General features: G+C 25.8%; 1 protein-coding gene across 5 annotated transcripts in view; it reads right to left on the bottom strand.

Moving 5' to 3' along the window:
• LOC103569633 (LIM/homeobox protein Lhx5) overlaps positions 1 to 13666 on the bottom strand; it is a 36986-nt gene that overhangs the window by 15067 nt on the left and 8253 nt on the right. For all 5 annotated transcript variants that reach the window (XM_053739086.1, XM_008547004.3, XM_008547003.3 and 2 more), the window contains exon 2: positions 11131 to 11320. In XM_053739086.1, coding sequence (XP_053595061.1) covers positions 11131 to 11303 — 173 coding nt within the window. In that variant the 5' untranslated portion in view covers positions 11304 to 11320. The remainder of the gene's footprint in view (positions 1 to 11130; positions 11321 to 13666) is intronic.

Here is a 13666-nt window from a genome sequence, read left to right as displayed (position 1 = left end):
TTACAATCACAATGAAGAATTTGCTATACCTCTAATAAAAAATTACAATCCATAAAAAAAATTACGATGATTTGTAAAATAATTAATTTTTTATTTCAATTATTACTATCGAGATTGTAATTTTCACTTATCATAATAATTACAGTACAACTTCGTTAAATTTTCGCTTGGAAAAAATAAATATTTACTTATTCATATAAAATTAGTTCAATGTTACAAAAAGTACACTGTGAAAAATTCCCATTAAATTTTACTATGGGTGCATTGTAACCCCGGACCATAAGAAAACTGATACAAAATTTACAAGTGTCCCATAGTAAACGTATGCGCATAGGTCCCAATTGTGTCGTCTGCGCATACCATTTACTATGGGATACTAGTAAATTTTGTACCAGTTTTTTTATGGTCCGGTGTTACAATACGGCCATAGTAAAATTTGTTGGAAATTTTTCACAGTGTAGGAATTGTTATTAGAATTATTAAAAGTTAGTACATCAGTCGCAGTTTTTTTTTCGTAATTGATAAATATTACATCTCCAATGTAATTCTACGTAGGTTACTGTACATTTTAGAATGTCGGTAAGACAAATTGCTACTTCGGGAGATAAAATTACTATTTGAGATTGTAAAAATTACTCGCTAGAATACATCTTTCACAAAGCGCGTTAACTAATATTTACTAAGTACAATAGTCAAAATTATTGGTACATTATAATTTTTATTTGTCGCTAGTAAATTTTATTTTAGATGCAGTAATTTTTATAATCAACAGAAATTATTATTCAAAATAATATGTTGTAATTTTTACTTTGAGTTTTGTACAAGTTTTGATTTTTTTGAACATTTCAAGATTACTTCTCGGATTGTAATTTTTTTTTCAAGTTTAGTAAAAATTACTTTATTTTTTTCTCCATGTAGAGACTCACAACAATAATTATAGTAGAGCATAATAATTTTTAGGTGACTCAAATTCCATTGTTTTTCCAAAAAAATCGATCTTTTCTATTTTAACAACTTTTAAAAGAGAATTAGGAACATTATCATAAAAATACATACTTTTTAAATAATTTAATCGACGACTCGCCAAGTGAACAAGAGTATTGCCAATAATTAAAAAAATTTCGATTGATTTAAAGTATGACTCTCTTTATACATCGCCATATAAAGTTGATAAAAAATAAATAAAATTTATTGGTACAGTCGAGTCGCATTATAAGTCCGGCTTGTATCTTTTTCTTTTAACCAGACTTGCGTTAATATGAGAGAGACACTAAGAGGACTTATAACGCGACTCGACTGTATTCATAATTACTTTCTAAATATTAAACTTCACTTTTACGCCTTGTTTTGCCTTAACGTCTTCTAGATTTAAATTAGAGTGAAGTTAAAACAAACTTTATTGAAAATAATCAGTACATAATTATCTTAATGTCAGTAAAAAAGCTATAATTATCAGTTGCAAAAAAATTTGTGATAAAAAAAATGAATGGTGAGAAAAGGTATTTGCACGATATTTGATGACATGTATTATATAGAAGCATAATCAGAAGCTTTTATTTTTTTACGGTAGAAAGTGTATATAGATATATCCTGAAGGCATATTTTGTGTTTGCGACTCCATCCTCACTCGTCTAATTACAGGAATTATTTAATTAATTATAGCAATTAGTTACTCCCATTCCCACAGTAAATTCAGTGACTTCTAAAAATTTTTTTATTTTTTATACCCATCATTCCTTTCCATTATTTTTTCGCTTTTTTTTCATCTCTTCTTGTTCTTTCTCTCATCTTATTCACATATATTAACTGCATTATTTTAAGCTTTTTATTTTATTTTATTCTCTCGTTGGATTTCATATGCGAAAAATTTTTTTCTACCTTACATATATTGGCTGACCGTAAAAATAAATCGTTAATAGAAGAAGGCTTTGGGTAGTAGTATATACAAGCAAGAAATATCCTAGTAGACTCGTAAGTCCAGACGTAAAAACAAAACAGACTAAAATAAAATTGAAATAAAGCTATAAGGATAAAGATAAAAAAAAAAATTGAGACTAGAGTTCAGAGTTTATGTACAGTAAAGCTGATGAATTTTTTCTTGAGTTAAAAAAAAAATAATAAATAAAATCAAAAGGAAAAGAGATAAAACAAAAGAATAAATTTTTTAAAAATAAGATAAATTTAAATGGTTGAAAAAAAATTTAAAAATAATAAACTATAGATATTCTAGCTGAGAATATGAAATATATATAGAACGGAACCATACTAATAAGAAACGAGAGGAAGGGAAGAGTTGTAGCACAATTTGTTATGGACCCGCGTCCATGGTTTCTCATACGTTATCTCGTTTATTTTATCCTCTCTCTCATTTTATCCTTATATATTTTTATATAATACATTAGTCCTCACATAAATGACTTGTGCGCTTTCGTTTTCTGATTTATAAATTAATAAAATGCATATGCGTCAGTTAACTCTCGTGTTCATTACATTTCATGTATGCACAATTTATATATATATATATATATATATATATATATATATATATATACTGACTATACAGTGACCTAACATATATCCATCAAAGAGCGCCTGATTTCAATGCCTTTCATTTGCTTTTACCAGCTCACGATGGAGAATACATTGAAGTATGTGAAGGTAATGGGTAAGTGTACTGTTTTATTAGTACTAAAGTAAACTTTAGTTTTTAGTGTTTGATTTTATTTAACGCTATTCGTTAACTCCAAGAACGATGAGGTATTTACATACATACATATATATATAAATATGTTTACTTCTTTTAGTAGACATCTTCCTTATAGTTCAACTATATATGACAAGTATTATATATATATATATATATATATATATATATATATATGTGTGTGTGTGTGTATGTAAAAAAAAAGTTCAGCCAGAACTTTGAAATTTGAGATAAATTCAAACTTTCATATTGATGAGAACAATCAAAAATTTTCTGAAGCATCAAAAATTCCAACGATTTCTGCGACGTAAATTTAATTGCACACCTTAAGCGCAAAAGCGCTGAGGGTGCTTTTTGAACGGTTTTTTTTATTTGACTATTTTTATTTCGAAAAAAGTTCTAAAAATTTTAAATATTTTTCGGATTTTCCTGCTACTAGTGACAGCATAAAAGTTCGAGAAAATCTAACATTTTGATTATTTCTGTCATTTTTTAATGTAATTAATTCTTACTCAAAACAAGTTCTATAAAATAAAAAATTTTCAACTTTCATACCGATTAGCATAAATATATTTTTAAGAAACGTTGTGTTAAATTTTTTATTTTTCTATCTAGTTCTATTTCATTTATTCCAATATTATTTTTACTATTGAGATTTTAAAAAAGTTCAAAACTGTCTGAAATTTCAAAATTACGGGGTTATAATTTTCGAAAAGTTTCCGTTGTTTATACGAATTATTTCTATTTAAAAATAAAAATAAAAGTTCCCTTTAAAAATTTCCTGAATAAATGGTATTTCATGCCAAAAACAGAAGCTGATAAAACGAGAGACATATATAGAATTTTCTGACTTTTTATAAATTGAAACAAAAGCTTTATCTCAACGATTCAACAAATTATAAATTATGAGTATTATTAATTTAAATTATTTCTACTGCATAATATTAATATATATCGACATAAATTTAATTGATTAAATCAAATTTCGTCACAACTTTATACACTAATAAAAAAAAAATCCTTTGCAAATATTGTATTTTCTTCTAACAAAATTATGCTATTGGAAATTTTAAATCTAACATATTTTTGGTGTAAAAATTAAAAAATTTTATTTAATCATTTTTGGAATCGAAGAAATCTGAGCTCAGCACGAGATACGCTGATCTTGTTTTTTTCGGAATATTATAAATAGGGGAAGGGGGGGGCAAAGTGGGGCACTTAAGGAAATACTATAGTTTCGAGGACTCAAATACGCTAAATCTTTTTGTTTTGAATGATATGCGAAGTTAATAAACAAAAATTTCAGTTGCCGTTAAAACAAAAAAAATTTCACTTTGGCGGGCAAAATGGGGAATCCCCTAAAAAAGGCGAAAAACAAATCTCTGCATATTAAATAAAATTGATCAAATTAAATTTTTTTATGAGCAATTTACATAAAGAAACACTATATTTTACACAATTATTGGAGGCAAAAGAAGAAAAAAAAATTTTACTAGTTTTTATCATAAATCAAAAGCCATCAACATTTTTTGACTGAAACTCGATTTTTGAAAAAGTTTAACAAAAAGTATTTAAAATAATACTCGATTATGTTTACAAAAGTGATTTTAGAATATTCAAAAAACATTTAAAAAATAAAATTTTGGGGGTACCCCGTTTAACCTATTCTACCCCCTTTTGCCCCCTCCTTCCCCTAAATTTCAATTTTTTTCAGTGAAAACAATTATTCTTTACCTGAGATATTAAATTAATAATAAAATAATTTTTGTTGATATATTTCTCAAAAAAATATTTTTTTTGCAAAAGTTAATTTTTTTAAAATGTATCATAAAATAATAAAAAAATAAACAAAAAGAATGTGATCCCGTGCGAAATAATATATACCCCGGCAAAATAGTATATATCCAGCTTATGTATATTTAGTATTGTCATATGTATGCTATTCTGTCGGCATATACTTTTTCGTATGACATATTTTATTATACTTTTATGACTTATTAATTATTAAATATTGCAATTTATATTTATATATTTATATTTAAATATTTTATATTTAGACGTTAATATAATATGTATTTTACTACTATATATCATTTCAAGTATAATGAATGAAGATTTTATGGAGCCATCATATAAAATAAATATGTATAAAGCAGGAATTAAGCGATGTGATGACATATTTAGTGATATGTAGTATAATACATCATTTTCATTTTTTTAGAGATAGTCATTGCCACTATGAGGACAATATCATAATTATCATAAACGTGATTCGCAGATATAGATAATTTTATTTATCTACAATAATTAATTGTTATTATTGTTATTAATGCAAGTAACAAACTTTATATAAATAATTATATGTATAATTAAAGCCCTATATGATCTTAGAAATAGTAATATAAATTGTAATTCTTGACATTTCGGTTGAGATTATATTATCTAAACTATCATCAGGTCAGTAAAGTTGTTTATACTAAGAAATTGTTTATCAAACTGTACACATGCATTTTGCAATTTACACATTAATTCATTTTGCAATGGCTAAATTGATTATTCATAGTAAAGAACAGTGCACCGTCCTGATGTTTTACACTATAACTAGTAGAAGATTCTTTGAAATTGTTATAATGCTTCATAGGCCACCTGAACCGGAATATTGCCAGTAATAAGTTGTAATTACGCAGCACGTCGGAATTTCTTACAAATAAATTTGGTAAACTTTTTTTTTGCGAATGTATTTTTATAAAATTTACGTATAGTCCAAATTTAAAAACGAAGCCAATTTCAAATGAACACTTCAACAATTATGTTAAAAAATCTTTTTTTTTTAATCGACGGTATTTAAAAACATTATTAATAATTAATTGTCAAGACTATTCTTCAAATTAAAAATTTTTTCTAATATTTAAAACTACGGAGAGAAGAAAATAGTAATGATTACCATTATACATAGTAACCAGACTTATTTGTTGTAAAATGGAAAATAATGATATGTAAAATAGGCTTCATTACTATTTTTCAGGTAATGATTTCTATGTTACACTGAAAAAAGTAAAATGGTAAAAATCGCTATCTAGCATGGGAATCAGGGATATGTAGAATGCTACCCAGACCCATGCTTGAATAGTTGTCATTACAGTTTAACAAATATATATAAGATAACGAAGTAAATAAATTGTTTATTACTAAATATTCTAATTTTTAAAATTATTCTTTATCTTTTATGAAAAAGTGATATTTCATTATGAGCAATATTTTAATTACTTCAATAGATTAACTAAATTTCTATATATATTTTAAGTAACTTGAGTTATTTATTTGGTTATAACCTTATTTACTAAATATAAAATAAGTAAAAGACCGTAAATATTGCAAGGTAACATTGTAATCATGTCCATTTACATAGTTCTCTCGTCAATGTACACGGAGAAAAATGCAGGTCGAAATTAAATAATAACTACAATCACAATGAAAAACTTGCTGACTCAAATAAAAAATTACAATCCATAAAAAAAATTATTTTTTTATTTCATTTACTACTATCGAGATTGTAATTTTCACTTATCATAATAATTACAATACAGCTTCGTTAAATTTTCGCTTGGAAAAAATAAATATTTACTTATTCATATAAAAATAGTTCAATGTTACAAAAAGTACACTGTGAAAAATTCCCATTAAATTTTACTATGGGTGCATTTTAACCCCGGACCATAAGAAAACTGATACAAAATTTACAAGTGTCCCATAGTAAACGTATGCGCATAGGTCCCAATTGTGTCGTCTGCGCATACCATTTACTATGGGATACTAGTAAATTTTGTACCAGGTTTCTTATGGTCCGGTGTTACAATACGGCCATAGTAAAATTTGTTGGAAATTTTTCACAGTGTAGGAATTGTTATTAGAATTATTAAAAGTTAATACATTAGTCGCAGTTTTTTTTTCGTAGTTGATAAATATTACATCTCCAATGTAATTCTACGTAGGCACTGTACATTTTAGAATGTCGGTAAGACAAATTGCTACTCCGGGAGATAAAATTACTATTTGAGATTGTAAAAATTACTATCTGAATTGTAAAAATTACTCGCCAGAATACATCTTTCACAAAGTGCGTTAACTAATATTTACTAAGTACAATAGTCAAAATTATTGGTACATTATAATTTTTATTTGTCGCTAGTAAATTTTATTTTAGATGCAGTAATTTTTATAATCAACAGAAATTATTATTCTAAATAATATGTTGTAATTTTTACTTTGAGTTTTATACAAGTTTCAATTTTTTTTTAACATTTCAAGATTACTTCTCGGATTGTAATTTTTTTTTAAATTTAATAAAAATTACTTAATTTTTTTCTCCGCGTAGAATGGTAATCATTCCTATGCTTGCATAGCCAACGTTACCATGTAGAATGGTGGAGATTACTCTGTCCCGTAACTCTCGAGGCTAAAAAATCCTCGTTACTATGAAACATAGTAATGGTTACCATCCTACATAGTAATTAGAACTATTCTTTTCTCTCCGTACAAAAAATTACTATTAAAAAAATGATGTTTCAGTTAATTTACCAATTTATATCGACTGGCTTTAATATCACTTCAATGAAACGTGAGCGGGTAATGGATCTTTTATTTTATAAGAATAAATTAAATTTTTTTTTTTTCATTTTATTCAATAAAAATTTGTAGATAATGTATGAAATTAATAAATTGTAAAGAAAAACATTAAACTTTCACAGATTCATACTTTACAAAGTGACTCTGAAGGTGGTCAGTATAAAAATGTTGTCTTCATGTACGAATCCCCATAGTCGAGGATATGTCTAGACCTTCCTGGAAAGGAAGACGGCGTTAGTTCGACTCTCCAGCGTACCCGTCACGCCCAACGGACTTGACTCTCACGAGCCAGCGTCATGGTACATTTATTATATTTCCACGTTTAGTTCTCTACGTTAACGTTGCGACGTGTGCGAGTAGGTAAGCCTATATAGTACTACTATACAAGCTATATATGCATGTAAACTATACTCTTCGTACGTTTATCGTGCGTTTGGTTCTACACTACCACAGTCGTATAGTTAACGTCAATACGACTTTGACTTGGGAATTCACGTCGACTCTTCGAGTTAAGAATTCACATCGTATATTGGTCCAGAGTATATGAGAAACAACCAAACACTGAGAGTTACTTCTCGCGTTTTGAATCGCGAGATTATTTACGAGCCAACTATATATAAGTCTTTCACGCGACCGGTTATCGTTTTTTACCTTTCCGTACTATTTTTAATATTTTAATTTTTTTTTTTTTACAATATCAAAATTTACTTTTTATTACATTCACATTTATTTGAATGAATTTAAAAGTGAATGAAGATTTTTTTTAACATATCATTTGAAGAGTTAGGAAGTTATTGGAGCCCTCCCGAATTTTTTTTTTTTTTTTTTTTTTTTTTTTTTTTTTTTTTGTAATACAAACTTAAAGAAATGCATCAATTTAATTTTAAAAATAATATTAAATCTCTATATTAGAAAAAGAAAATTTCCATTTTCTTTGAGAGTAGTTAATGGGTTGAGGAGGGGGGTCAGGGTCTGAAGCGTGACAAAAAAGCCTTTTTTTGCAAATTTCTTCAGCTACATAGGAAGGGTAGCTCTGATTGAGTTGAAATTTTAGGATTATATTCTTGAAATGTTTAACTATATACAGTAAAAAATGAATCGTCAAAATGTGAAAATAAGCGTGTGTTAAAATTCTGAGTATCGAATCTTTAACACACAAAAATGTCATGTTATTCGACAATTACACTTTTTATATGTTACTGTCAAATCAACACACGAAATATGTTAAAAATCTTGACCACCACAAAAGAATTCTTGGACAAATTTTTTACTTTTAACATATATTTCTGTAACTTTTTTTAACACTCACAACATGTTAAAGTAACATATAAATAAGTGTAAAACGTTCGTTTTACACACAATATGTGTTGATTTTTACGAATCCTTTCTTACTGTGTAGTTTTTAAAGTATTGAAATTAAGGTAAGCGGCTCAGTTTCAGACCTTTTCAGAGTGCCAGTGGAAGTTATACTATAATAATTAATGTAAGATTTAACTTAATGAGAAAAATAGTAGTTTTATCGACTAGTTTAGAATTTTTCAAATAAAGTCATGCGCACCCGAGTCGAAATTTGAGTGCGCTTTAAGTATTCAATACACTTGAATAGACCTATTTTAGTTCTTGAAATTCTGAAGCGGATCTAAATAAGTATTTTTCATACTTTATACTCTTATTAGCTCCTAGGGATTTTACAAAATCAAATCTTAACATCTTTTTAGAACCTATATAAAACCTATTAATTTTCATTTGGTAGCTTAGATTCTTAAATTCCTTATTAAAACCTATGTATTCTACGTTTTTCCAATTCACAAAAGTTTTTTAAGTAAGTTGGAAAAAAGTTGAAAAGTTCAGAAGCTGGACCAAGGCCAATAACTGGGTCTTTTTACGTTATACTTATTTCATAAAATTACATTATATAATAATTTATTATTAAATATATCTCATTCAACAGTGTGTAAGTTGTCTACTTTCAGTACACCCGTTATCTGCTTCAAGCTACATTGTAAGTTTAAATAAAATATATGATTAATATGTTTTAAAATATAAAGTTAATCATTTTTTTACTTTCTCGAGATATGCATCATTATATACACATATCAATGAGTCCTGTATAATATTATCAAGATATATCAAACACTTGCAATACCACATTCTCTTATCATATGAAAAATTATAGTCTACCTGAATATTTTTATTTCCTCATAATTAATATGTTCAGCATAAAGTTTTTCTCTACCTGTGACAAGTTTATTCAACAATATTGAAATTGTCAATCATTCACTTAAATTTTATTTAAATAAAAATAGACATTGTTTAGATAAATGATAAAATCTATCGCTAATATTTGAATCTATCACTAAAAAATATTAAAACAAGAAACAGGAATAATTATACTTTTACTCATCACAGATTTATCAACACGGATGTTAAAATTAAACGAGTCATATTTGACGGTGGAATAAAAGATTTCCAAGAAAAAATTTTTATGATCCATATTTTGATCGGCGAAAGGACCGAACTCTTTTGAAAAATAAATTTTATGTAGATTTTTCATTGGGTCAACAAATATTTCAAATGTACCCGTCTTCTAACTTGTAATAAATTTTATTTATAGTTTCTAATATTTATAGTATTTTGAATGGATATTTTAAGAAATACAATATTACATAAAAAGTATAAAAATGAGGACTTAAAAATTTAGGATATCATTCTAAAATTGGTTTCTAAAAAAATTTCAAGGTTTACATTATAAACCACAATGTTTTTTAACTATTCATACAATATATTTTTTATAGCGACTAATCAAGGGAAGTTATTCATAGTATCGATGATATAAGTATTTATGAAAAGTAATTAATCAAATCGCTATTGACTTTTATTTTTTATAAAAAAATTTTCTTTCGATTAATGTAACACCTATTCTATTGCTAAAATTTACTTTAATTACATAAGATTTGATTTTTCCTCAAATAGAAGACAAGATAGTCACACTCTTTACTCTATTGAATATAGTAATACAAAAGAACTGTAATTTTTATGTTCAGTCAGATCACGAGAAAGTGACTGACAATTACTCGTCAATTGACGTCAAAAATGATTTGCTCAACTTTTCGGCCAATTTTTTATAAAATAATTTCCTGGATAATATTAAATGTATAAGCACTCATAATCGTAAGTAAACTGCAATTCATATCACTCAACATACGGATCGATTTGTTTATTTAAGAAAATTCGTACAAAATTTCTCTTCATTTCTATCAAGATGCGAAACGACGGTAATAACTTTTTTGGTTAATTTTTAATAACATAATTTTATATAACTCATCTATCATTCAATTACACTGAGAGAAAAAAGTGGATATCTTCAACATAAATTTCTTAGTTTAAGTATTAGTTTACTTAAAGGCACTGAGCACTGTTTTTCAGCACTGAGGCACTCAGTATCTCTAACGTTTTGTAGTTACGATTACGTTATACTTTTGGCTACGAATGTCGCGAGTGAACTACCTTAAATAGTGCCAAGAAAATATTTTCTTAATTTTATTAAAAATGCATTGTCTGTAAAAATTTATGAGTAGATTGAAACAATTGTTATGAAGATAAGAAGCATACTTCGATATAGTAAATTTTTCTTGTTTTTATTTTTATGAATTAAGTAAGCATGTTTTCTTGAATGAAAATATTTTTTTCTCTCAGTGTAATAACTTATATATTCTATATCAAAATAAAATTTCAGATAATTGATTGGCAGATATTTTTAAATGTAATAAATATAACTAATTAATAAACAATATATTTACCTGAAAAAATCATTCCGGCAAAATAATTTTGATTCACGTGAAAAACATTTTTCCTGAAGTTCGGTTCCACAATCGAAGCAACGCACACAGTCACCGTGCCACGCTCGTTCCAAAACATTAAGAAAAAATTTGTCCATTATTGGTTTCTTGCATCCTGCACACGACAGGAGCATTGCCAAACCACACCTCCCTGTAAAATAAAAATCGATGTAATATATATTATTTAAGTTCTTTATAATTATTAGGGAAAGTTAAAAAATATATATATTTTCAAATAAAAATGAAAGATGTACAGTTGTACTGAAACTTTTAACGTCATTTTTTCATTAAAATATACCTGAAAAAATTATCGGATTAGTAAACATGTTTTTTTTAAAAGAGTTACAAACTAAATTTTTTTTTAAATTTTATTTTTATTTTTACGTCTATTATGTATCAAAAAAAAATTATTAATAATTAAATGATATTTCTCTAGATCTTTAAAGTGCGATAAAAATATAATATACAAAGGCGACATCAAAATTTATACTCGAGTAATTTTATAAGTAAAAAATTAAAATAAATGTTGTTAGTAAATAGATTTTTTTTTTTTTGAGCAAAGTGATTTCGGAGTGACGTGGATTTTATTTTAAATCGCATTTATTCCGGTCCGGAGTTTTAACACTTAAATAAATTTATATTTAATGGAACTGATTTTTTTATGAGAAATATAATTATTTTCATAAATAATTGATTCATGTATTTATAATTAAACATAAAAAATTATGTTTTTAATTTATAAAATGTTTTGGCAGCTGATTAAATTATAATTTCATACAATACATAGTGAAAGATTAAATTATTTAATAGGTACAGTGACATAGTTTTTATAAGAATACTTTATATTTTTCCGAGTCAAAAAAAAAAATTCTAATTTAGTCCTGAAAAGCCTCAATTCCTTTGATGTTTTACTTACCGCCCAGAAAGTAACTTTACTTTAGTGCTAAAAATCCTCAATGAGAACTATGAGGTCTAAATGCCAATAATTTATTTATTTTGAATTATAACTAAGACCTCGAAATCATCAATGATTGAAAAGTTATATTTCGGACTTTGAAAATTTTAAATAGAAAAGGGAGGGAAGAGAATATTTTGAATGAGACTTTTAAGGCTCAAATGCGGGTAAAATTATTCCTGTATGTTTTGAGTATTTTGAGACTCTAATCCAGATTATGTTATTCAAGTTTAGTCCTCAAAGTGGTAAAATTGCTCGTAACTATTACTTTGAGAACTAAACTAGGATCTTTCTACTGTTGTCAATATTTAAATTCTAAATTTATTCTCAAAAACCTCGTTGAGAATTTTGAGACTTAAATCCGAATTTGTTTCTTGACTTGGGTCGGTATGATATAAAATTTCCTGATATGGTTTATGTAAGTCATATGACATTTTGTGATTGAGAAAAATTATATTAATGATTGTAAAATTTAAACCTTATCTATACTCTCTAAATCTAAAACAGTGTATGTACACTACTTTTCAGTGGTTTTCACTGTTTCAGATTTAGAGAGTATAATGAAAATAATATTAGAAAAAAAATCAGTTTTATGATGTATTCTAGTTGAAAACTATCTTTTTAACGACCAATTAATATAATAAAATATTTAGATTCGATATAAGATCATTTTTAAGAATAATTATTCCTATACATAAATATACGCATGACATATTTAAAATTTATCACGGGTATTATGGATAATTTTATTGATTAATTAATCAAACTTAATTTTAATTTCGTTAATTTTTTGAACGACGTTTCGTCACATTATTATTCTGACTTTTTCAAATTCACAAATTTGTTGATTATTAGTCAAATTATATAAAATTTAAATGTACGGTCATCAACCAAAAACTATAGCTCTTTACAATAAAAACTTAATTGCAACATTCCCGATTTTCTTATACCAATTAATAATTGTTCTAATTAATTAATTTATAAATTAATCAAATACACATGTAATAACTTTTAAAAAACTACTTATTATCAGTAAATTTTATAATTTTTTAATTAATCACAAAAACTAAAAGAATTAATTTAAAAAAATTGTTTTAAATATCTTATTTACTTTGAAAAAAAAATTTTTTTTGAAAAAATGAATTTTTTCGTGTAAAAAAAAAATGATTTAATTAATGTATTTTAATTTTATTGTCGACATTTATTTTAAATTATGTAATTAATATTAATTGATATCAATATTAAAAATTTTAATTAATCAAAAGTTTTATCAAATCGTGCTATAGAAATATGTGGGTATATTAAAAATATATATATATTTTATCGTTATAATGATTATATTATGCAGTTTAATTTATTTTCACGAACTTTAATGATGTTTTGAATATGTTTTTCAATTATAACTAATGTTGTATACATCAATAAATCAATTTATCAACATGTCTATAAATGCGCGTATGGGTCTACTGTTTCGAGAGACATGTCATCAATATACTGACTGTTTCTACTTAAACATTGGCGCCTGTACACGAAATCGATCTG

The sequence above is a fragment of the Microplitis demolitor genome, chromosome 5 (genome assembly GCF_026212275.2).
Source record: "Microplitis demolitor isolate Queensland-Clemson2020A chromosome 5, iyMicDemo2.1a, whole genome shotgun sequence".
NCBI lineage: Eukaryota > Metazoa > Arthropoda > Insecta > Hymenoptera > Braconidae > Microplitis > Microplitis demolitor.
Note: the sequence above shows the minus strand (reverse complement) of the source record. Positions and strands in the feature narration are given on the sequence as shown.